Below are 25221 nucleotides of genomic sequence, written 5' to 3'. Positions count from 1 at the left end.
TTCAAATACTTTTTTTTTTTTTTAAAGAGAGCGAGAGAACGCACAAATGAGCATGGGAGAGGGAGGAGCAGAGGGAGAGAGGGACTCCTAAGCAGGATCCATGCCCTGAGTGGAACCCGATGCAGGGGGCTTGATCTCACAACCCTGAGATCATGACCTAAGCTGAAATCAAGAGTCAGATGCTTAACCGCCTGAGACACCCAGGTGTCCCGTATTCAAATACATTCTAAAGGCACTACATTTTTATTCTTTTCCCTCCACATTTAGTGCATGTCTTATTTTACATCTTTTATTTTGTAAATCTCTTATTTATTATTTTTTTAGATATGATTGGTTTTACTAATTTGTGTCTCAGCCTTCACACTAGGTTTATAAGTGACTGATCTACTACCTTTACTATATGTTTGCTTTTATTGGTGAAATTTTTTCCTTTTATAATTTTCTTCTAGTTATGGCCTTTTCTTTTCCGCTTGGAGAGGCCCTTCAACATTTCTTGTAAGGCTGATTTAGGGGTTGTGACTTGTTTAACTTTTGTCTGGGAAACTCTCTCCTTCAATTCTGAAAATAATATTACTGGGTAGAACATTCTTGCATGTAGGTTTTTTTCCTTTCAGCCCTTTGCAGGCCAGAGGGGGAGTGGGATTATATGTATAATCCCAAAGTTTCTACTGAAAAATCATCTGATAGCCTTTATTAGATTTCCATCATATGTAGCTAGTTGCATTTCTCTTGTTGCTTTTAAGATTCTCTATCTCTAATCTTTGACATTTAAATTATTATGGGTCTTGTGTTCTCCCTTGGGTTCATCTTGCTTGGGATTCTCCTGGACGTCTGTATCCTTCCCCAGGTTAGGGAAATTTTCAGTTGTTATTTCTTCAAATAAGCTTTCTGTCCCTTTCTCTCTTCTCCTTCTGGGATCCTTATGACATGAGTGTTATTATGCTTGATGTTGTCCCAGAGATTCCTTAACCTAAGCTCAATTAAAATTTTCTTTTCTGGGGCACCTGGGTGGCACAGCGGTTAAGCGTCTGCCTTCTGCTCAGGGCGTGATCCTGGCGATCTGGGATCGGGCCCCACATCGGGCTCCTCCGCTGGGAGCCTGCTTCTTCCTCTCCCACTCCCCCCTGGTTGTGTTCCCTCTCTCGCTGGCTGTCTCTATCTCTGTCAAATAAATAAATAAAATCTTAAAAAAAAAATTTTTTTTTCTTTTTGTTTTTCAGCTTGGGTGCTTACCTGTCTTTCCAGATCACTGATCTGTTCTGTATCATCTGTTGATTCCCTCTACTGTATTTTTAAATTTCAGTTATTATAAAAATCAATCAGAGATAAAGAATATATTTTCTGTTTCTTTTAGTTCTCACTGAATTCATTTATTCTTCCCTCAAGTCTGGTGAGCATCTTTATGACCATTACTCTGAACTCTCAGGTTGATTGCTTATCTCCATTTTGTTCAGTTCTTAAGTTTTGTCTTATTCTTTCATTTGAAGCATATTCCTCTGTCTCATTTTGTTTCACTTTTGGTGTTTGTTTCTATGAATTAGACAAAACAGCTACCTCTCCCTGTCTTAAAGGAGTGATCTTGTGTAGAAATGTCCCCAGTGTAGACTGCATGTACCTACTGGCTTTGGGCGGAGCCAGCTCTGGTGGCATGGCTGAAGCAGGCATGGGCTGGGGTGATCTTGGGGTGCCCATGCCATGACTGCTTTGGTGAGACAGCTGAGGGTGACCTGGTATGTGCCATAGTGGGCCCGCCTGGAGCTGGTGTGGGCTAGGGTTCCAGGGTTTGCTGAGGCGGCAGGATGGCTAGAGCACCTGGACCCTGGGTCTGTCTTGCACTATCAAGTTGGAGAGGGAACGTAAACAGCGGTACTTGTTAGTACCTGTGACCCTGGAGAGTTTCCCTACCATTCGGTGGATGCTCTAGGGTTAGTAAATTGGTTCCCTTCGTTGTCTAGCTGCTCTTTAAACTGCTATTTTTTCCCTGTGCCCCAGGTTTGGGGAATCTGCGTGCAGACTGCTCAGTGCTCTCTCTCCCTACTGCACTTTGTAGTGTCAAGGCGGGGGGGGGGGTTCATCATTACTGTGTCTCCCTTTCTCCTGCTGTTCTCTATGTGGCCTGTCCTTTTTTTGTGCAGAAGCTGCTCAGTCAGCCCTCAGTTCTTAAGGAGGAATTGCTCTTTATGTAGGTGTACATTTGGTGTCTGGGGGAGGAGGTGAGTTCAGAGTCTTCTTGTGCCATCATCTTGGACCCCTCTTCCCACGGTACTCATTTGAGTATGGAAGTTGGAGCTTTCAGAAGCAGAAAAGTATTAGAGCACCTTTCTTCTGTACCTCAGGGAGAAACAACATGGTTAAGAATACATTTTCAAGCTCCTCTCTCCTCTGAAGGGAAGCTAATCTAACATTCCTTTATCCGTGTCTTGAAGTGATCATGCAGAACTTCTTTTCACAGGTACAGAACGGCAGCCCTGCCGAAGTGGCAGGGCTGGAGGATGAGGATATCATCATCGAAGTGAATGGAGTGAATGTGGAGGATGAACCCTACGAGAAGGTGGTAGACAGAATCCAGAGCAGTGGGAAGAATGTCACACTCTTAGTCTGCGGAAAGAAGGCCTATGATTATTTCCGGGCTAAGAAAATTCCTATTGTCTCCTCCATGGCTGATCCGCTGGCTGCCCCCGCCGATTCCAAAGAAGAAACACTGGCAGAACCAGAGCATGACTCACACATGGCAAAAGAACGAGTGAGTGGTGACAGACTTCTTTTAGTGATCTAACCTATCAGGGTATGATAAAGTCCTTAATAAGTACACTTCAGATCTATGTTTACCACAGATTTCCTAGAATACTAGAAAATGACAAAGGTAACAAGCAAGTCAAATTATTTTGGTGGAGAGGAAGTGGCAGGAGGACAAGCTGCTTTTTCATAGCATGGAGTTGACAGTAACTGTCCAGAGAAAAATCAAGAAATAAAAGTTTATCAAAATTATAATGGAACAACCAGAAGAACGTGAATCAGATTACATACAAATTCTGGTTCTGCCACTTAACAGCCTTGGACAAATGGATTTATTCGCTCTCTGCCTCACTTTCCCCACCTGCGAACCAAGGATAATTTGTAGGATTATTGGGATTATATTAACTATTTTTAAAAAATTTTACTAATTTTTTTATTTAAAATCAATTAACATATAGTATATTATTAGTTTCAGAGGTAGAGTTTAGTGATTCATCAGTTGCATGTAACACCCAGTGCTCATTACATCACGTGCCCTCCCTAATGCGCATCACCCAGTTACCCCATCCCCCCCCCACCTCCCCTCCAGCAACCCTCTGTTTGTTTCCTATTAACTAAGACTATTGAAGTGCTTCAAACAGTGCCTGGTTAATAATGGTAAGCATAAAATGAATGGTGGTGGTTAGAGACTTGTTTTTAAGATAATTGGCAGGTATTTGTGTTTTAGTAATAGGGAGGAATAAGCATTACTCTGTATTTGGATTAAAATCCTTGATAAGCCTTTTATATTTTTGTCCAAGTTCATAAAGGAAATGTATGGCAAAGCCAAGACTCTAAAAGTTTTATATCATTCTTCTTTACGTTACATTTCATTCTACTCCATTTCCATGAATTTTACAGATTGGTCATATAAATTAAATACTATTTGTGACTGAATACATACTTAGTTTGGGGTGCTACAATAAAAGACCATAGACTGGGTGGCTTATAAACAACACACCTTTATTTCTCACAGTTTTGAAGGACAGATTTGGTGTCTGGGGAAGGCCCTCTTCCAGGCTGTAGATGGCCAATTTCCTGCTATGTCCTCACATGGTAGAAGGGGACATGGGGCTCCGTGGGGGGCGGGGAGGAACTCTCTTATAAGGCCTTAATCCCAATCACAAGGGCTCCGCCCTCATGACCTAATCACCTCCCAAAGATCCTACCTCCTAATATCATCACCTGACCTTAGGATTAGTATTTCAATATATGAATTTTGGGGAGATACAAACATTCAGACCACAGCACACACAACAGCCACTGACCTTGCATTCCTGATTGCTTAGCAAAGAAAGCATTCTACTTGTCTTTAAAAAATTTTATGTTTCTATAGCAAGTCAATTATAGGCCTATGCTAGCTTTATAGAAAAGATCTACAGATATTAAGAAATTTGTTAGTGTCAAACAGCAAGCTGGAAACAAAGCCAAGTGTGAAATTCAGGTCAGCTGGCTTCTAGCAAGTGACTCTGCTCCCTGCCTTAAGTCAGGCAACTGCTGACATCCACACTCTCGCACTTACACATCTTTTGTTTTCTTTTGCACAGACGTACAGTACAGCCTCACATTCTTCTTCCAATTCTGAAGATACAGAGATGTGATGAGAGCAAATAATGGCTTTGGCTGACAGCTGTTTCTGGGTATTTAGTAGGAATCCTCTCCTGAAGAATGCGCTGCCATCCATTTACTGTCTCAGAGAGGACCTCCTCTGGAAACCAGTTCATTATGTGGGACTGTCTTCTGTTGTCATTTGTCTTGGGGGTGACTACTGCAATGATAGCTTATTTATGGTCAACTTAAGGCAGGACCCAGATTTCATGTGATCTCTTTCAAGCTTCAACTTCACTACATTTCCTCGTAATTCTATAGGCTCCTTGAGCACTAAAGATGATTCATACATCTGTATACGTGAGAGCTGCTATAAAGTGAGCAGATAAGCCTATTAAAATTATGCTTTTGTAAGAATGTTGTGGTTGCTAAAATAGATGCCATTAAGAATGCCTGTAGAATGTACTTGAATCTTCCCTGTTAGCTGATAAAACCTTAATGGTGTTTTTGTTTTTGGTAAACTTGCTTTTATGCTTTAATCTTCATTTTGCCTCTAGAAACCCAAAACATAATAAAATTCAGAATAAGATCTTAGGATTTCCTTAAATTGCATTTCTCAATGTTCTATAAACTTTCCAGCATTTTCCTGTCATGGATGGAGAAAGTAGGGGCTAGGATAGGAATAGACTTATTCCAATTAACAGTTATTCATTGTTTTACTCCGCAGCATGAGGGGCCGACGGAAAGGAAAAAATGAGACCTCATCGCCAAATTGATTGTACAGCAATTCACTCTCAAATACTACTAGCTTAAAAGGAAATCAATAAAGATGATATACCCGACTGCTCTCAGTAGAATCTATTTCAGTAGCACACCACCCCGTTCCCAGACGAGAACAGAGAACCTGTTGATTATTGTAATGGGGCAGGGGTTGGCAGGGGGATGCCAACTCGATGGCACAAGCACTCGACACCGAGTCAGCCTTGATAAAATGAAGCCAAGGCCAAAGGGTTATAATCTGATTTTAATGCTAGTCAATCTTAAGGGAAAGCCATACCCTCCTCCATGTGAGCCTTGAACAGAAATTCTGGGTGTTCGGCCCAGCTACCTGAGACTTGCCCTTACCCCAGAGTTCCAGTGCATTCCCCCCACTAGCTTCTTGGCTCTTTTCCATCCCCTTTCCCCCATGCTGCAGCAGCCTCAAACCCACTCAGGATTCTCTCGGCTGCGTGCTGGCTGCAGTTTCCTTCACGCAGTCACGTTCCAGCTGATGCCACTCATGATCACAGTATCCAGAGCAGGAAGGCAGCCGCTGCAGGCGGAATATGCTACCTCAGCATTTTGTTTAAAAAAACACGAGGCCCTGGTCCTCTCCATTTTTTCTCTTATATCCAAATTCTGACACCCCTGGCCTGTAGCAGTCTGTAATAGGCATGAGTTCAAGGTGCCATATGCTTTTCTGGTGCCTGCTTGTGCGCCAAATAGAGGAACAGTATGCTGGAGAGAGCGCTGACCAGGAAGATCACATCAAACCAACGGTGATAGAAGTTGAACTGTAGTTCCCCGAGGACTTCAGTGATTATGGTTCGGTATTCTAGAGGCATGCTCATTCGAATCAGTAGCACGGAGGAGACAAAGTACATGCCCTGTAAGTTAATCCAGAAGTCACTTTGAATGGGGTGAAGGACCGAAGGGAACTGTTAAAATATTCAGAAGTATATACGCTTCTGGTTGTTTACAGTCGTAAGCATAAAACTAGGTCATTAAACTTACCATTATCTGTGCTAATAGCAGGACAATGACGTTGGAGGACTTACTGCTGGAGATGGCATAAAAGAACTGGCAAGAAAGGGAGAAGAACTTATGCAGTGCTGCTAGATTCTTGTGTCAAGGACATTAAGTAGCGTAGTTAATATTTAATTAAAAGTGTCTCTTCCACGTAGCAAACCAGTGCAGAACAACTGATATGATTAACACTGAGAAGAAGAGAAACAGACTGATAGCAAAGGACCCAGCTAGGGTGTGCCCAGAGGGATAGCTGGTGGTTTTAAGAATTACATTATGACATGAAAGGATTCCAATCGCTATCAAACTTTCCAGAAACTATGTGATACAAATGACTTTCATAGAAAACATTAAAACGGATTACTCCAGGCCACTCCAAGCCCTTGTAATTATTACTAGGCTCCTGAGCTCTTTCCAAAATTGTGCTAGATGCCTGGAGAGCCCTTCTCCTCTTCTCTCCTCCCAACCTCTTCACTCCTTTCATTCAAACAACTCTCGGATCTTGGGCTCCCCACACCTCTTCTCCAAGAGAAGACTTACTTCTGCCTCCAGAAAGCCTTCCTATGTTTATTCGAAAATAGTCAAGCATTCTGCTTCTCCTACTTACATGTCCTCCTTCTAAGAGACTCTCAAAGTTACTCTAATCTCAAATACGTACCTTGTTCATCTATTCCAAGTATCTCTGGAGCTCCTACCATGTGCCAGTTTCTATTCCTCGATGCTGGTGCCACATCAGTGTACAAAACAGACCGTGGTCTCATTCTACGACCTTTGGTAAATGTACTCATCTGATTGGTGTATGATGTAAATCCATCATCATCAGTTTATTTAGCAGTTTCACTTTTAAAAAATTTTATTGTAGGTCTTTTAAATATTTGTGACTATTAAGTTCTCTGAAGGCAAGAGTCTTAATTAGGTAAAATTATCTCCTGGTGCCACATGACATACTGCAAATAATAATTTAGATTCAGTGATACGATATACCTTGGTAAGAGTGATCAGTAATCCTCTGATAGATGTGACGATGATTATTCCAACCAGAATGAAGGAAATGTGCTGAGACCAGAACTTCACCTGCCACCATAAAAGGAAGGAAAAGTACGTGTGAAATCTCTCTTGAGAGGCATGTGAAGGCTATTCTTCTGATGCATTCTGATCTCTTATGTGACTGAGAGGGAATTTCACTAGGACCTACCTGATTAAAAAAAAAAAATTTAGGGAGGGAGGAAAATGAATAAGGGGCAACAACAACACCCAGGAAGACCGCAGTAGATATCTTAATAAGCAGACTTAATCAAAACTTAGGACGGAAGCAAGCAAGTGCAGTGGTGATGAAAACAACACTACAGTCTGAAGAAACACAGATGCAACTAATGATGCAGCCTCAATGTGTTAAGTGAAAAGCACAAACTAAATAGGAAATTAAATAGCAGCTAAATTATTTTTAACATCTGTGAATGATAGTCCCCTGATCACCCAAAACTTAAAGAAATTTTTCTTTTTATAATAAAAGAGTATGTAAATAGTCTCAGCTATGGTCTCGGAAATAGTTGACCTTTCACTTGAATTACATGATGTTACCTTTTTCTCCTCTTGGTTTGCTTCATAGTGGAAGGCAGCTGTGGGACCCTGTGCTTGATTCGGGTCTGAAAAGTATCTGTGGGGGAACTGCTATTACTAACATCTAAAAGATGTTATTCAGAGTTCTGAAACGTGGAGTATACAGATGGATTATAGATGAAATACACAGACACCACAGCAACTAAATAGCCTCAGAAAGCACTGGTGAGGAAGAACACTTCTAATAATTGAGCCTAGTAAAAATTTTAAAAGAGGAAAAGAGAACACATATGCAGCAATAGTGAAGCCTATTTTACGGTATAATTTATAAACTACTTGGAGGAAAGATACCATGTTCCTTCACATGAAAAAGTTTACACTATTGATCTGCTATCAAAAAACGTGTGCTTTGAGTTGTCCGTCAAGGACTGGAGCTCAGTTTGCTCTGGTTCATTTTCATCTTATCCAGCTACTAGGAGCGTGTCTAGCTGAGGTGGGTAGCTGGGGGTAGCACGCAGCCTGTCACTAGAATCATAGCACAGCTAAGTGGCCCTCCGAGGGACTCAGAACATGATTCTGGTCTTACTATCGTATCAGCTGGAATTACTGTCCATACATATATACACACATACATTTGGAAAATATATTCTTCTACAAATAAAGACATTAAACTTAAATTGGGACAAGAGTGTGACGACAGTGGTATTATAAAACAGGTAGAAAGAGGATTAAAACTGCACAGGTTACAGTCACCATCTTTAGCTCAAAGTCCACATTAATTAATTGGTAGTTTTTTACACAGACATAATTTCACTTCTAACATGGAACACTAATTAGTAGTTAATCTTCTACTAGAGGAATCAGAGGTGAGTTTTGGCTTTGAAGATCTGAGAGAGAAGTATCCAATATTTGGTCTGGGAGAAAGTGGGAAGGGGTAGCTGGCTACAGAAAAGCGGAGGAGGAACTACAGAAATAATCAGCATGTAAGGCAGTAATAAGTAACAGCCATCACTTATGGTTTTATGTCCTTTACAAATCTGCCAGATGCATATGTCAGAAAACAGAGGAGAGTAGGAAAGAACAAAGGCAGAATTAAGGAAGGTATTAATATCTTAACAATTTTAATTTATAGCAGATAAAATAGAAACATATTAAACTAGGATCTTGATACAACTCTTACATCAAATTGGATCCCCAGATAATTCACAGTGATCTCGATGCCTCTTGTGACAGGATCAGTTTTCCCAACTCGGTCAAAAACGATATTAATGGTTGCCTGCAAAGACATGGACCTTTATATTAGAGCATCTCAATAATCACTATTTCAAAAAGTGACTCAAAATAATCAATCAATATAACATATCTTACAGGTGGATGTTCCTAAAAATGCAATTTTATTCTCAATCTAAATCATATATAAGACACTTATTTTGGCTATTCACATATTGGCAAACCGAAGTCCTTACCTACCCTATCTTTCTTTTCTGTAAAGAATAAAAGGAAAAAAGGCTATGGCATATACACCTTAATTTCACAGAAGTTAGGAAGATAACATTCTGGCAGATGAAGTTTGAGTAAGAGAATCAAGAATTCCAGGGTCATTCACTCTGATTATTTTCTGAATACTCTAAGAGCAATCACTAAAATAATGAAAAGAGAGTTATAGCTAACAGGCCAACAAGAAATCAGACAGAATTATGAAAAATACCCAATTAATCCAAAAGAAGGCAGAAAAAAAGGAAAAATGGAAAAAAGAACAGCTGGGGCAACCAAAAAACATGTAACAACACAGTTGTTTTAAATCCAACAATATTAATAATTACACTAAATATAAACAGTCTAAACCAGGAGTTGGCAAACTCTGACACTGTACTGATAGCAGCCATGGATGATATGTAGATGAATGGGCTTGGCTGTGTTCAAATAAAACTTAATTTACAATGGCAGGTGGTAGCTGGATTTGGCCTATGAGCTGCAGGTGGCTGAATCCTAGTCTAAACATGCCAATTAAATGGCAGAGACTCTAAGACTGGATAAAAAAGCAAGACCCAACTATATGTTGCTTACAAAAAACCCACTTTAAATACAAAGATACAAATAGGTTAAAAGTAAAAGAATGGAAAAAGGTATATTATGCTAACACTAATCAAGAGAAAACTGGAAGGTCTATGTTAGTATCAGAGTAGATTTCATAGAAAAAATACTGCCAGGGATTAAAAGGGTCATTTCAGAACGAGAAAAGGATCATTTCAACAAGGAGTACAAATGACCCTGAAGATGTATGCACCAAATAACAGAGCTTTAAAATACATGAAGCAGGGGTGTCAGGAAGATGGTGGAGTAGGAGGAGCCTGAGCTCATCTTGTCTCACAAACACACCAAGATAATAGCTACCTCTGGGCAACTCTGAAAACCACCTGAAAACTGATAGAACAGACCCTCCACACTTAACTGTTGAGAGGAGGCCACATTGAAAAGAGTAGGAGGGGCCGAGACACACCTGGGAACCAAACCCCTTAAGAGACTAACCACAAACAGGAGGGACACCACAAGCATAGAGAAGCAGAGAGGCTCAGACCCCACACAAGGCACCCCAGGCAGTGGGATGGTAAATTCCCAGTAACATCCGGCTTTGAAAACCAGTGGGGATTAACTTTGGGAGCTTTTAAAATCAGCAGGGCTTAAGCCAGGTACTTTAAAAATTAGCAGGGCTTAACTCTGGGAGAGCCAGAGGGCAATCAGAAACTAAGTCCCTGCCCTTAAAGAGCTGCACAAGATAACTTGGCCTGAGAGACAGCACAGAAACAGCAGTTTGAAAAGTGCCTGGGTATATGAGGAGGATATTCATTTACTCATCTCAACACACGCTGGATGGTCAGGGTGTCTTCTCTTCAGGAGACTTCCAGAACAAAAGTGCTGGTGGGCACCATTTCTCTTCTCCTCCCCCAGCCTAGATAGCCAGACCCTTGTGGTAACTAGCACTAATACTGTCTACCTATCTTGCTAGCATCCGGCCCCAACTTTCACCTGGGGACCTGCCTGCCTCAGCAGGTGGCCCTTCAACACAACTCCTGCCCCACCACACCCTGCAAGCAGCCTAAGCCAGGACCCACACCACTCCAAAAGTAACTGCAGCCCTGGAGAGACAGAGAGAACCCTACACATCAGTGTGCCCACATTTCCAACAGCTGAGCCTCTTAGTTGGCTGTGCAGGGACCAAACCTTGCCCAGTGTGCCCACAGCAGGCAACGCAGGTCATTGCACCCAACTAAGGCAAATGCAACTCGGCTACAACAGTAGGGTGAACGCTGCCCACATAGGGGACACCCTTGGAGCACCTGGTTCTGGTGCCTGGGGCACTGCACTACAGGGAACCACAGGACCTCTTCTACACAAGGCCGTTACTTTCAAGACCAGGAGTCATAGCTGACCCTCTAATACAGAGAGATAAACAGAGAGCTAGAAAGAATGAGCAGATAGAGGAATATGTCCTAAATGAAAGAACAGGACAAAATCACAGCAACAGATCTAATGAAATGGAGATAAGCAATATGTCTGGATAAAGAATTCAAAGTAACGGTCATAAAGATACTCACTGGACTTGAGAAAAAATGGACGAATTCAATGAGAACTTCCACAACAATATAAAAAGGAAGCAGTCAGAGATGAAGAATTCAATAACTGAAATAAAACAAGCACACTAGCGGCAATCAACAGTAGACTGGAGGATGCAGAATGGATCAGCAATTTGGAAGACAGGGTAATGGAAAGCAACCAAGCTGAACAGCAAAAAGAAAAAAGGATAATAATAAAGGAGAACAGGTTAAGGGAACTCAGCAACACCATCAAGTGTAATAACACTCACATTATACGCATCCCAGAAGGAGGAGAGAGAGAAGGGGGCAGAAAATTTATTTGAAGAAACAATAACTGAAAACTTCTCTAATCTGGGGAAGGAAACAGCTATCCAAATCCAGGAAGCACAGAGAGGCCCTAAGAAGATTAACTCAAAGAAGTCCACACCAAGATACATAATAATTAAAATGGCAGAAAGTAATGATAAAGATAGAATTTTAAAGATTTATTTTATTTTGAGAGAGCGAGAAAGAGAGTGCACACAAGCAGGGGGAGGGGCAGAAGGAGAGGGAGAGAAAACCCAAGCAGACTCCTAGCTGAGTTGGGGAGCTCAATGTGGGGCTTGATCTCACGGCCCTGAGATCATGACCTGAGCCGAAATCAAGAGTTGGATGCTTATTAGCTGACTAAGCCACCCAGGTGCCTCTAAAGAAAGAATTCTAAAAGCAGCAAGAGAAGAAAAAAAGTCACTATGAGGAAAACCCTATAAAGCTGTTAGCTGATTTTTCACCAGAAACTTTACAGGCCAGAAGAGAGTGGCAGGATACATTCAAAGTACTGAAAGTTAGACCTGCAACCAAGAATACTCTACAATGCAAAGTTACCACTCAGAAAAAAAAAAAAGACAAAAATTTCCCGGACAAAAGTTCAAGGATTTAACCACCACTAAACCAGCCTTACAAGAAATGTAAAAGGAAATTATTTGAGTGGAAAGAAAGGCATAATTATAAGAAAGTTATAAAAGGAAAAAATCTCATTGGTAAAAGCAAACGTATAATACATGTAGTAGATTAATCACTTATAAAGCCAGTATGGAGCAAAAGTAGTAAAATGATTTATATCCACAAAAACCAGTCAGGAAATATACAAAATAAAAAGATGTAAAATATGACATTATATACGTAAAACACAGTGGAGGGGGAGTAAAAATGTAGTACTTTTAGAATGTTTTTGAATTTAAGCTTGAACTTAAGTTCAACCGTCAACTTAATATGGATTGCTATACACCTAAGATATAATACACAAGCCTAATGGCAACCACGAATCAGAAACCTATAATAGGTACACAAAAAATAAAGAGAAAGGAATCCAAACATAACACTACCACAAGGGAAGAGAGCAACAGAAGGAACAGAGAAGAACCACAAAAACCACCGGAAAATAATGAACAAAATGGCAATAAGTACATAACTATCAAGAATTACTTTAAATGTAAATTGTCTAAATGTACCAATTGAAAGACAGAGGGTGACTGAATGGATAAAAAAACAAGACCCATCTATATGCTCCTTTAAGAGATTAATTTCAGACCTAAAGACATATACAGACTGAAAATGAAGGGCTGGAAAAAATACACCACGCAAAAGGCAGGAAGAAAGCTGGGAAAGCAATACTTAATATCAGATAAAGTAGACTTTTAAGCAAAGACTGTAGCAAGAGACAAAGGAGGGTGCTACATAATGATAAAGGGATCAATCTAACAAGAGGATATAACAACTGTAAATATCTATGCCCTCAACATAAGAGCACCTAAATACAAAAGCAGTAATCAACAGACATAAAGGGAGAAGTTGACAGTAATACAATAATAACAGGTGACTGTAACATTCCACTTACATCAATGTAGACCATTCAGACAGAAATCAATTAGGAAACAGTGGCTTTGAACAACACATTAGACCAGATGGACTTCACAGATACATACTGAACATTCCGTCCAAAAACCATTGAATACACATTCTTTTCAAGTACATGTTGAACATTCCCCAGAATAGATCACAACTTAGGCCACAAAACAAGTCTCAATCAATTCAAGAAGACTGAAATCATATCATGCATCTTTTCCAACCATAATGATATGACACTAAAAATCAATCACAAGAAAAAAATCTAAAAAGAATGCCAATACATGGAAGCTAAATAACACGCTACTAAACAGTGAATGGGTCAACCAAGAAATCAAGGAGGAAAAAAAAAACACATGGAGACAAATGAAAATGAAAATACAATGGTTCAAAGTCTTTGAGAAGCAGTAAAAGCCACTCTAAGAGGGAATTTCATAGCAACAAAGGCCTAACTCAAGAAACAAGAAAAATCTCAAGTAAATAACCTAACTGTACACCTAAAAGGGCTAGAAAAAGACCAAAACCCAAAGCTAGCAGAGGGAAGAAGTAATAAAGATTAGAGCAGAAATAAATGAAAGAGAGAGAGAAAATAAGAAAAGATCAATGAAACCAGAACCTGTTTCTTTGAAAAGATCAACAAAATTGGTAAATCTGTAGTTAGGCTCATCAAGAAAAAGATTCAAATAAAATCAGAAATAAAGGAGGAGAAATAATAACAACTGACACCACAGAAATACAAAGGATTATAAGAGGCTATTATGAAAAATTGCATGCCAACAAATTGGACAACCTAGAAGAAACAGATTCTTAGAAACATAATCTCTTAAAACTGAATCAGGAAGCAATAGAAAATCTGAACAGAGCAATTACTAGGAATAAAATGGAATCAGTAATAAAAAAAAAAACCTCCCCCAAACAGAAGTCCAGGATCAGATGGCTTCACAGGGAGATTCTACCAAATATTTAACAAAGAGTTAATTAATACCAAAGAGGTGAAAGACCTATATCTGAAAACTGTAAAACACTGATGAAAGAAACTGAAGATGAATCAAACAAATGGAAAGATACTCCATGCTTGTACACCTTAAACTAATGTAACATTGTGTGTCAAGTCTACCAAAATAACGAAGAGTTAATACCTATTCTTCTTAAACAATTTTTAAAAAAATATTTATTGATTTATTTTAGAGAGAGGTGGGTGGGGAGGGATGGAGGGAGAGGAAGAGGGAAAGAATCCCAAGCAGATTCCACATTGAGCACAGAATCTGGTGCAGGGCTTGATCTCACAACGCACGAGATTATTAGCTGACAATAGCATTCTTCACAGAACTAGAATGAATAATCCTAAAATTTGTATGGAACCACAAAAGATCCCAAATAGACAAAACAATCTTGAAAAAGAACAAAGCTGGAGGTCTCACAGTCCTGGAGTTTAAGATATACTATAAAACTATAGTAACCAAAACAGTACAGTACTGGCACAAAAACAGTCATATAGATCAATGGAACAAAATAGAACAATATCATCTGATCCAGTAATCCCACTACCGGGTATTTACTGAAAGAATATGAAAACACTAATTTGAAAAGCTATATGCACCCGTATGATTACAGCAGCATTATTTACAATAGTTGAGATACAGAGGCAACCCAAGTGTCCATGGATAGTTGAATGGATAAAAAGATGTGGTGCATATACGTAATGGAACATTACTCAGCCATAAAAAAGAATGTCATCTTGCCATTTGCAACAATCCTAGAGGGTACTATGCTAAGTGAAATAAGTCAGACAAGGAAAGACAAATAACACATGATTTCACTTATAAGAAGAATCTTAAAAACAAAGCAAAGAACAAGAAACAAGCACACACTCTTCAATATGGAGAACAAACTGGTGGTTGCCAGAGGGGAGGTGAATGAAAGAACGGGTGAAATAAATAAAGGGGATTAAGAGGCATAAACTTTCAGTCATGGAGATGAAATGTACAGCACAGAGAATAGTCAATAATATTATAATAACATTGTATGGTGACAGATGGTGACTACACTTACAGTGAGCACTCTGTAATGTATTGAATTGTTGAATCACTATGTTGCACACCAAAATTAACACTGTATGTTAATTATAATTGGGTAAAAAAAACAACGAAGCAAACACTGATAGAACTAAAAAAAGACAAATCTACAACAATGGTTTGAAACTTCATCACCCCCCCAATAACTGATAAGGTAGTAGAAAATTAGCAAGGATATAGAAAACTTTAACAATACAATCAACTAACTTGACCTAATTGACATTTATACAACATTCCAGCCAACAGGAGCAAAACACACATTCTACTCAATTGTACCTGGGATGTTAGTCATGGCTGAACATATTCTGGGCAGAAAACAAGCCTCAAAAAATTTGAAGAGATTTAAATCATACTAAGTATGTTCTCAGATCACATGGAATTAAATTAGAAATCAATTACAGAAGAATATTCATAAGATCCCCAAATACTTAATAACATACTTCTAAATAACCCATGAATCAAATAAGAAAAATTAGAAATATTTTGAACTGAATGAAATGAAAATACAACACATCAGAAACGCTGTATTTTGTGAGATGCTTAGCAAGAAATTTATAGCACTAAAACACCTATATTAAAAGTTTTGAACCAATGAGCTTAGCTTGCACTTTACTAAATTAGAAAAAGACCTGAAATAAGCAGAAGAGAAATTATAAGGATCAGAGCAGAAATCGATAAAATAGAACACAGAGAAACAATACAGAAAGTCAATTAATCCAAAAGCTGGTTCTTTGAAAAGTTCAATAGAAGTGATAAACCTTGATCCAGACTGAACAGAAAAAAAAGACACAAATTACCAACATCAAGAATCAGATATCACTTCATAGCCACTAGAATGACTCTAATAAAAAAGATAAATAAGCGTTGGTGAGGATGTGGAGAAATTACAACTGTTACGCTGCCGGTGGGAATGGAAACAGGTGCAGCTACTTGGGAAAACAGCCGGCAGACTGGGAGTTCATTAAAGGTTAAACATATAGGTAGCATATGACCCAGCAATTTTACGTTCACAGGTATGTACCTAAGGGTAATGAAAACATGTATCTACATAAAAATTTATCCATAAATGCTCACAACGGCATTATTTATAATGGCTCAAAAGTGGAAACAACCCAAATGTTTCTCAACTGATGGACGGATAAATAAAATGTGGTATATCCATATAATGGAATGAATATTATTCATCCATATAATGGAATGAAATATTGATAGAGGCTATAATATAGATGAACCTTAAAAACATTTACTAAGAAGCCAATTACAAAAGACCACATATTGTATGATTCAGTGTACATGAAATGTCCAGAGTAGGAAATCTCTACAGACGTAGAATAGATTAGTGCCTGCCTAAGGCTGGAGAGGAAATAAGGAATTACTGCTAATGGGTGTAGAATTTCTTTTGGGGTGATTGTCTTGATGTGTGCACAACTCTGAATATATTAAAAACCACCAAACTGTACATGAAATGGGTGAATTTTTTTGTAGGTGAATATCTCAATAAAGGTGTTATATAAAGAGAAGGAGAGGGGTAGCATCCCTACAGATTTTATAGATATTAAAAGGATAGTTAAGAGAATATTAAGACAATTTTATGCTAATAAATCTGACAACTCCAATAAAAATGGACAAATTCCTTGAAAGACAAAAACTACAAAAGCTCACTCAAGAAATATATAACCTGAATAAACCTTATTATCTATTAAAGAAATTAAATCTGTAGTTAAACGATTTTCCTGCAAAGAAAACTCTAGATCTAGATGCCTTCACTGGTGAATTCCACCAAACATTTAAGAAAGAAATTATAATAATTCCACATAAACTCTTCCATTAATTGGAAGAGGAAGGAATTATTCTCGACCTCTAAGGTTAGCATTACTCTGACACCAAAGCCAAAGACGATACAAGAAAATATACTCTCATATTCCTCATAAACACTGATGTAAAAATTCTTAAGAAAATGTTAGCAAATTAAACCCAACAACGTACACCATGGCCAAGTAAGGTTTATTACAGGAATTCAAGGCCAGTTTAATATGAAAAAATTAATCAATGTAACTCACTATACCAGCCTACTAAAAAGGAAAAGTCATATGATCCTCTTAAAAGATGCAGAAACAGCATCTGACAAAATCAAACACACTTTCGTGATTAAAAACACTCAATAAACTATGAGTAGAAGTAACTTCCTCAACCTGCTAAAGGGCATCTAGGAAAAACACCATATTTAACAAGATCAGGATGACTGCTCTTACCACTTTTGTTTAATTTTGTACAGGAGGTTTTGATCAGTGCAATAAGGCTAAAAGAGGAGAAGAAAGAAGAAAGATGGGATAGGACAGAAAAAGAAGGGAGTGGAAGGGAAGAAATAAAAGGCATCCAGATAGGAAACAAAGAAGCAAAACTGTCTTCATTTACAGAGATCTGATTGTCTATGTAGAAAAAATCCTATGAGATCTATAAAAAGCTTTTAGAATAAGGGGATTTAACAAGGTTGTGGAATATAAGATCGACAGACAAGAATCAATTGTGTATCTATATACGAGTAACACTAGAAACTGAAATTATAAAAAACAGTCCCATTTATAATAGCATCAAAAATATTAAATACTTGAGATAAATCTGACGCAAGATGTAAAAGATGTGTACGCTAAAACCTAAACCTTGTTGAGTGAAACTGAAGAAGATCTAAACAAATGAAGAGTCACACTGTGTTCATCAACTAGAAGACTCAATATGGAGAAGTCACTTCTCTTCAAATTGATCTGAAGATTCAGACATTCTAATACATTGATCTCGGCAGGTATTTTTGTATTCAGCAGCATTAAAAAGCTGATTCTCAAATTCATATGAAAATGCAGAGGACATAGAATGGCCAAAACAAGTGCAGAGAAGAACAAAGAGTACTTAAATGATTTGACTTCAAGACTTATTTCAAGACAGAGCGGTACTGGCATAAAGAAAGGCAGACATACATATCAATAGGAAAGAACAGAGTACAGACACAGACCCACCCATATGCGATCAATTAGGTTTTGACAAAATTGCAAAGTCAACTGAATGAGAAAGGATAATCTTTTCAACAAATGGTGCTAGAACAAGTGGCTATCTATATGAAAAAAATGTTGGATCCACATTCCAACATCGTCTGAGAAAATTAACCCCAGATGGATCATATGCCTAAATGTAAAAACCTCAAACTATAAGATTTATAGAATAAAAGATGAAAAAATCTTTGTGACCTTGGGTCAGGTTAAGATTTCTTAGGTACAACACCAAAAGCATAACCCATAATAGAAAACAACAGATAAACTGGACTTCATCAAAATTAAAAACTTCAATTCTTTGAAAGACACTGTGCAGAGAATGACAAGCTAAGCTAGTGACTGGGAGAGAATATTTGAAAATCACATATTTGATAAAGGGTTTCCAGAATATAATAAAAAACTTGCAAAACCCAATAAAAAGAAATCTTATTTTAAAAATTGGGCAACAAATTTTGCCTTTCCCCAAAATACACAGGCGGCAAATCAGCACATGAGAAGTTGTTTAGCACCACCAGGCATTAGAGAAACGCAAATTGAACAATCAATATCACCTCATACCTACTAGAATGTCTAAAATTTAAAAGACTACAAAATGTCAGCAAGGATGTGGAGTAAATGAAACTCTCAAACAATGAAGGTGAGGATGTAAAATGGAAAAGTTTGGCCATTTCTTCAAAAGTTTAACATCCATCTGCCATGTGATGGCGGTGTATGTACAGCCATCCATAGCCAGGCTACACCTAAGTGTTTTCTCCCAAGAGGAAAGGGAGCGTATGTCCACATACAAACTTGTACACAAATGTTCATAGCAGCTTTATTTGTAATATCCCCAAAGCGGAAACAAATACCCATCAGCAGATGAACAGGTAAACTGTCGTATAATCATATGATGGAATACTACTCAGCAATGAGAAGGAATAAACTATTGATCACATGATAACATGAATGAAACATAAAATACTTAGGCTGAGTAGAAGCTGTCAGACAGAAAAAGGGTACCTACTTTAAGATTTCATTTATACAAAGTTCTAGAAAATATAAACTAATGTATAATGACAGCAGATTGGTGGTTGACTGGGGATGTATGAGAGAGACATTACAAGGGGGCACAAGAAAGTTTTGGAAGTGATGGATGGATATGGCCACTATCTTAAGTGTGGTGATAAATAGGTGTATACATCTGTCAAAACTTACCCAACCATACCCTTTAAATATGTGCAGTTTATTAAATGTCAATTAAACCTCAATAAAGATACGCTTCCCTAAAGTCTACAACTCAGGAAAAACTTTTCAGTAGCTTAGCTAATTGAACATACTATCTTCAATTATCTTCTCCCACTGAATGAAGATTTAAAAATTGTTCTCTGAATAGGTATTGACATCAATTTATTATAATATTAGATCTTTTAAAATCCAGAATCTTCCATTCATCTATATTAACTAAAATTAACAAGCTGATAAAGCTTCTCTTTGTGCAAACACAGCCCCAGTAGGAAAGTCACGGAACCAGAAAGTCCAATCAGCCTTTTCTGTAATCACTGAAACCCGTGAATATCTACAGATGAGTCACAAAAAGAATGTACATAAAATGCGCATAAAGAATAGAGCATTAAGAGAGAGCCACAAAAGAATGAGAGCTAAAAGCACATAAAATGAATTTATCTCTAGAAATATGTTTTACTTGTAGAACTTACTTTGGATTGAACCTTTTTAGGTATATACAGATTACTAAAAAGGAGGTGGTTTCTATACTGAGCTGAAGGTAGGGATTGCGTCACATAGATACACTCAAGGGTAATATGGAAAGCCGAGTGTAAAATAAGAAACTTTTGTATTCCTTTCATATAGTTTATAAACTATGATCTTATTAATGATTTCTGAGTGAAGAAAAATGCAATCTCTGGGTGACCTAAAAAAGAGAGGAGTAGGAGTCAGGTTCGGGGATGTGAAAGATAGCATTCTCTGTTGACTCAACTGGATTTGGAATTAGTTCAGTGCCTCAGTCAAACCCACTTTTCTCTCTGCCATTAGTGGGGAAAATAAATAACCTAAACACTGAGAGTTAAAACTAATATACTTACCATGAAAATTTTCCAAACACAGTAAATAGAGAAAAAGTAACCCAGAAAATTAAAGTATTTCCCCTTGAAAGTTTTGGAATATTCTATTCTCTCCTGAGGGGAAAAAAACAACAAAACATGGTTAGTCTCAGCAAAATGTAAACTTATACTCAACCAAAACATTCCTGGCTCTATGAAATTACTATTTTGCCAGAGTGAAATACCCACACGTGATATTAATCTTAAAATAATATGAGTCGGCAACATTTATTGAATGCTTACTTTAAGCCCGAAATTGGGAAAAACACTTTACATACATTATCAACTTTAATTTTATAACAACTCTTTTATGTTTTATTATCTTAATTGCACACAAGAGAAAACTGAGGCTTACAGGGGTTAGAAAACTTGCTCAAGGTCACACAGCTGGCGAGTAGAGGAATTTAGGCTCAGGTCTGTCTTCGAAGCCTATGTTAGCCTCTACCCTATATGGCTATTCCTGTGAAGTGATCCTTGAAAAGGATAAAAATAGTTTGAATGAACTTAACTAATAGATTTTACATATTTAAATTATATTGCATTTTAGATGGAAACAGGAAAGTTACTTCCTATAGTTAGGTCACGTCTTGATCTGGATCTTTTTTTTTTTTTTTTTTTTAAGAGAGAGAAAGAGACCTGGGTGGGGGAGGTTTGCAGTGGGGGGTGGGGGTGGGGGGTGGGGAGGGAGGGAGAGAGAGAATCTTGAGCAGGCTCTGCACCCAGTGCAGAGCCTGACGCATCAATCTCATGATCCTGAGATCATGACCTGAGCCAAAATCAAGAATCAGACACTCAAACGACTGAGCCACCCAGATGCCCCTTGATCTGGATCTTTTAAAACATGGCTGGATCATGGCACTGCTCTTATAATATTACCAATTTATAAGGGAATAAAAAGCAATCAGAGGAGCTACCATCTTGACCCTGAATCAGTAGGAAGTGGTGGGTGCCACCTTCTGAAGTTGAAAAACCTCTCAACTATCCCACTAATTTTTATTATTGAGTGTTCCAGTAAGAATTTTGCTGGGGGTAGGAGCAATGTCATGAAGAATGCAGACTCCTTATACTTCATGGCTGATACTGGAGCTACGAGGTCTCTCTTGCACTGCTTGGCCACAGAGGACACCAAAAAGCTATTCAGTGTTGTTCTTTCTTCAATCATACTGGTAAAAACCACACTTTTGTTTCCTTGCCTTTTACCTTGGTAGCATATAGATCAGCTGTTTCCAGAAAAAGCTGCCTGCTTAGTTCTTCCAAAGCATCCACTTCCTGTTGAATAAGAGTAAGATCTGGCACAAGATGGGCGTCAAGGCTTAAATCACATAGAAGTTTCAAGAAATAGCAATGAAAAAAGCATTTGCCTTTGGTTTCTCCTATAGTAGATTCTAGGAACTGCCTATATATTCAATTTCCTGCTTCATGGACAAGAGTATTCCTTTAGAACAATGTTCCCAGCCTCCAGCACAGGGGTGTAAAAGCTTCTCCATTACCAAACACCTACTACTCAGTTTCTCACTAGTTCAAGTGGCTCAGATGGATGGTTTTGTTCATTGTTGCTTTTCTTTGATCTGGTTAAAGTCAAATATAATTTTGAAATCTCAAATAGTTACATAGTAAAACACCTGTAATATATCATAGTTTCCCCCTAAATTATCTGAATAAATGTAACATTAGGAAAGGGAACTAATATTAATCAGTTCCAATACAGGCTGGGATTTATAAACATGACTTCTTTAGTTTTTTATAGACATTATCTTCTATTATTCTCCTAACAGTCCCATGAGATAGGTATTATTTACCCATTTTGCAGATAGGAAAGCAAAGCTCAGAGAGTCAAGTAACTAGCTCAAAGTCATGCAGCTAAAGGTGTGGATGCAAAGTCAGATCTGCCTTCCTCCAAGGCCTGTTCTTTCCATTACACTGTGCTACTTTTCAAGAACTTATACTGAAGTCTTATTTTCTTCATTTAGGAGACAGGGGCTCAGAATAGTGAAATAATCCTGGTACTTTTGCTGACTTGACTAATTGTCACTAAGATAGCTTAAACCTAAACTTGGCTTTTATGGACTTTTAAGTAATAAAAATAGTGAAGAGAGCCCAAGTTGGAAGATTCACTTTGATCCAAATTCTCCTTACTATGATTTTTCTCACTACAGGCATACCTCATTCTGTTGCACTCTGCAGATTTTTTTTTTTTTTTTTTTTTAACAAATTGAAGGTTGAGGCAATCCTGTGTTGGGCAAATCTATTGGTGCCATTGTGTCTCTATGTCACCTTTTGGTAATTCTCACCTTATTTCAAACTTCTTCATCATCATTACTATTATAATAATAACTATTATTGTTATGCTTGTTACGGGGATTTGTGATCAGTAATTACCACTCACTGAAAATTCAGATGATGGTTAACATTTTTTATACATTGTTTTTTGTAAGAATGCTATTGCACACTCAATAGGATACAGTATAAACATAACTTTTATACTAGCGTGAAACCAAAATATCCACCTGACTCACTTCATTGTGATATCTGCTTTACTGTGATGTTCTGGAACCATACTGTAACATCTCTGAGATATGCCTGTAATACTCAAATTACCAAGTGCCCTTCAGCTCCTTCCTCAATAGTGGCTGCTACTCTCGTGGTCCAGGCAAACAACAGCGTTTAACAAGTTCCATGTTTACCTTTCCCATGATTAGATAGTCAGTTTCCTGAGAAGAGAGAGTACACTTTGTTCATCATTTTATCCCTTAGGACTCTGCCTGGAAATAGGAGAGGTGAAATAAATGTTTCTGGATTAAATGAATTCAATGTAATCCTTTTTTCCCCCTCTAGTGGTCATATCATCCTGCCTTTTTTTGATCTAATTCTTACCTATATTTGACACCAGAAAGATATGCCACAATTTATAGCAAGAACAGACTACATCCTTTTCCTCCAGTTGAAGCAAAAGGGAATTTGTACTTCCTCAGGCCAGAGAAGGAAGCAGGAATATGCTATCTCACCTCAGGCCCCCCGAGTTTTGACTTAATAGCATGGTAGCCACAAAGAGATTTTGTTACTCAATTTGGGCATCAGTTTAACACTGCAACCAGCTGGGCCAAGAACAATCCATTAACCCAATCTCCTTGATTCTTTAAACCAAAAGTCACTGAAGATATAGTGCTGCTTAAAATTTGTTTAAAAATAGGCCCTTACCATCCCATACATATATACAAACCATCCATTTTAGGGAGCCACTGTGTTTTAGGCTGCTTGTTCAGACCTGGGGTAGAAGAGGGTAGTGGAAAGAACTAAGAGGAGGTCCTATTTTTGCCACAAACCACAGTGTGACTTAACCTCTCTGGGTTTATTTTCTCATTTGTAAAATGGAAAGAGTGATTTTTAGGACTTCTTCAGCCAAAGACAATGGTTTTATGATCTTTTAGGGGTGTTGGAAAGATGACTCTGTGTTTCCTAAGCCTGGCCCTGGCCACCTGGACTCTGATGCAGTCAGGTACCTTAGGAGAGACCATCCCAATACTACTTTTTTTCTTCTGGCCTTGGTCCAGAGTTGAGAAAAAGAATCAAGCAGAGGGATAAAGGATACTTTCACTTCCTGGTATTGAAGTGGTAACACTTTTTATCATTCCCCAGAATCCTGATGGTTTGTTATGCACCTCCCCCTTCTGGAACATAGTTCTCCGTGTCATTGCCATCCTGAAATGAAAGAAAAGATAAAACCTCAGCAAGGGAGCTTAGACCCTCATGGTCTGTTCTTATCCACCTTTTAGTCTCATAACTGCCCCTTTCCTTTGCTGGGCTGTTCAGGAAAGAATGCAAACTCTGGAGTCCCGCTTTTCTACTGCTTACAACCGAAGGGAAACTATACATTCCCAAAAAGCAATGTGGCCTAGGCAAAGGAGCACAGAATTTGGAGAAGACAGTAAATGTGGAGACTGGCTCTAACTGAGAAGCTGTGAGACTTCAGAGTTTCTATTTACTCATCTCTGATGGGTGTGAAGATCACTGAAATCGTATTTAAGAACTCATGTTATCAACTACAAAGCACTACACATGTATTAATAATTATTACCGTTATCATTTAAGGACAAAATAGTTAACACACCTAAAGGACCAGGTTCAGGGTAAGAACTAAAAAAATGTTTTTCCTTCCTTTTCAAAAGCAGACGAAAGAACAAAAAATAAACCTAGCAAGATCGCATAAACCTAGCCTCTTCTAAAACATCATTCTCTAACTCCAACCCCCACCCCCCCAACTCTTGAATAAGTCAACAAGAAACTTCCTCTTGTCCTCTCGGTCTATGGAGAACTCACTGCCTCAGCAGTGAGGATGCTGGCATGTTCCAGGCTACCACAATGGTGTTAAGAATGGGATCCTTGTAAGGAAAAGGAAGATCATTTGTACATAAATGGTTACCTGAAAGGTATAACAGGCCAAGGCCTACTGGTCTAAAATAAACCAGGTTAAGTGTAACAGACATAGAGTAGTAGGACTAAAGAAAAATTGAAAGGAAGATGGAGATTTTTGGGTGACAAGAGACAAAAGTGGTAAGGAGGAAGAAGTGGCATTAATATTTATGGTTGGAACCAACACAAAATGGTACCAATTTACCAAATAGTATTTCTGGTTCTTTAAGCCACTGGTTAAAATGATATTAACAATAAGAACATTAAGTGTATTGGGCCATGCTGACTTAACTGTTTCCTCCCCTAAATGAGTGAATGAAATATAGCTCCAAGCTTTAGCTGTCTTTTTCTTTAATTACATACGTTCACTGTAACTCCGCATTGTTGGAAGATGTAATTAACAACTGAGAAGAGGCTCAGACTTAGGGAGATTTTGACTTGGCAA

General features: G+C 38.3%; 2 protein-coding genes across 6 annotated transcripts in view; one reads left to right on the top strand and one right to left on the bottom strand.

Moving 5' to 3' along the window:
- The window catches only part of PDZK1 (PDZ domain containing 1), a 35797-nt gene extending 30632 nt beyond the window's left edge, over positions 1 to 5165 (top strand). For all 4 annotated transcript variants that reach the window (XM_045776271.2, XM_045776267.2, XM_045776268.2 and 1 more), the window contains 2 exons: positions 2453 to 2743; positions 4323 to 5165. In XM_045776271.2, coding sequence (XP_045632227.2) covers positions 2453 to 2743; positions 4323 to 4376 — 345 coding nt within the window. In that variant the 3' untranslated portion in view covers positions 4377 to 5165. The remainder of the gene's footprint in view (positions 1 to 2452; positions 2744 to 4322) is intronic.
- A 164-nt stretch (positions 5166 to 5329) lies between these two features.
- The window catches only part of GPHRA (golgi pH regulator A), a 56851-nt gene continuing 36959 nt past the window's right edge, over positions 5330 to 25221 (bottom strand). Inside the window, exons 8-14 of one of the 2 annotated variants that reach the window (XM_045776273.2) lie at positions 23956 to 24065; positions 21567 to 21661; positions 20349 to 20441; positions 8849 to 8944; positions 7093 to 7182; positions 6097 to 6162; positions 5330 to 5969 (exon numbers count right to left, since the gene is read on the bottom strand). In XM_045776273.2, the coding sequence (XP_045632229.1) occupies positions 5763 to 5969; positions 6097 to 6162; positions 7093 to 7182; positions 8849 to 8944; positions 20349 to 20441; positions 21567 to 21661; positions 23956 to 24065 (757 nt within the window). In that variant the 3' untranslated portion in view covers positions 5330 to 5762. The remainder of the gene's footprint in view (positions 5970 to 6096; positions 6163 to 7092; positions 7183 to 8848; positions 8945 to 20348; positions 20442 to 21566; positions 21662 to 23955; positions 24066 to 25221) is intronic. The other variant, XM_045776274.2, reaches the window with a different exon arrangement.

This window comes from Ursus americanus, chromosome 12 (genome assembly GCF_024610735.1).
Source record: "Ursus americanus isolate L20-20 chromosome 12, mUrsAme1.1.p, whole genome shotgun sequence".
In the NCBI taxonomy this organism is placed as follows: Eukaryota; Metazoa; Chordata; class Mammalia; order Carnivora; family Ursidae; genus Ursus; species Ursus americanus.
This window is presented reverse-complemented; position numbering and strand designations above follow the sequence as displayed.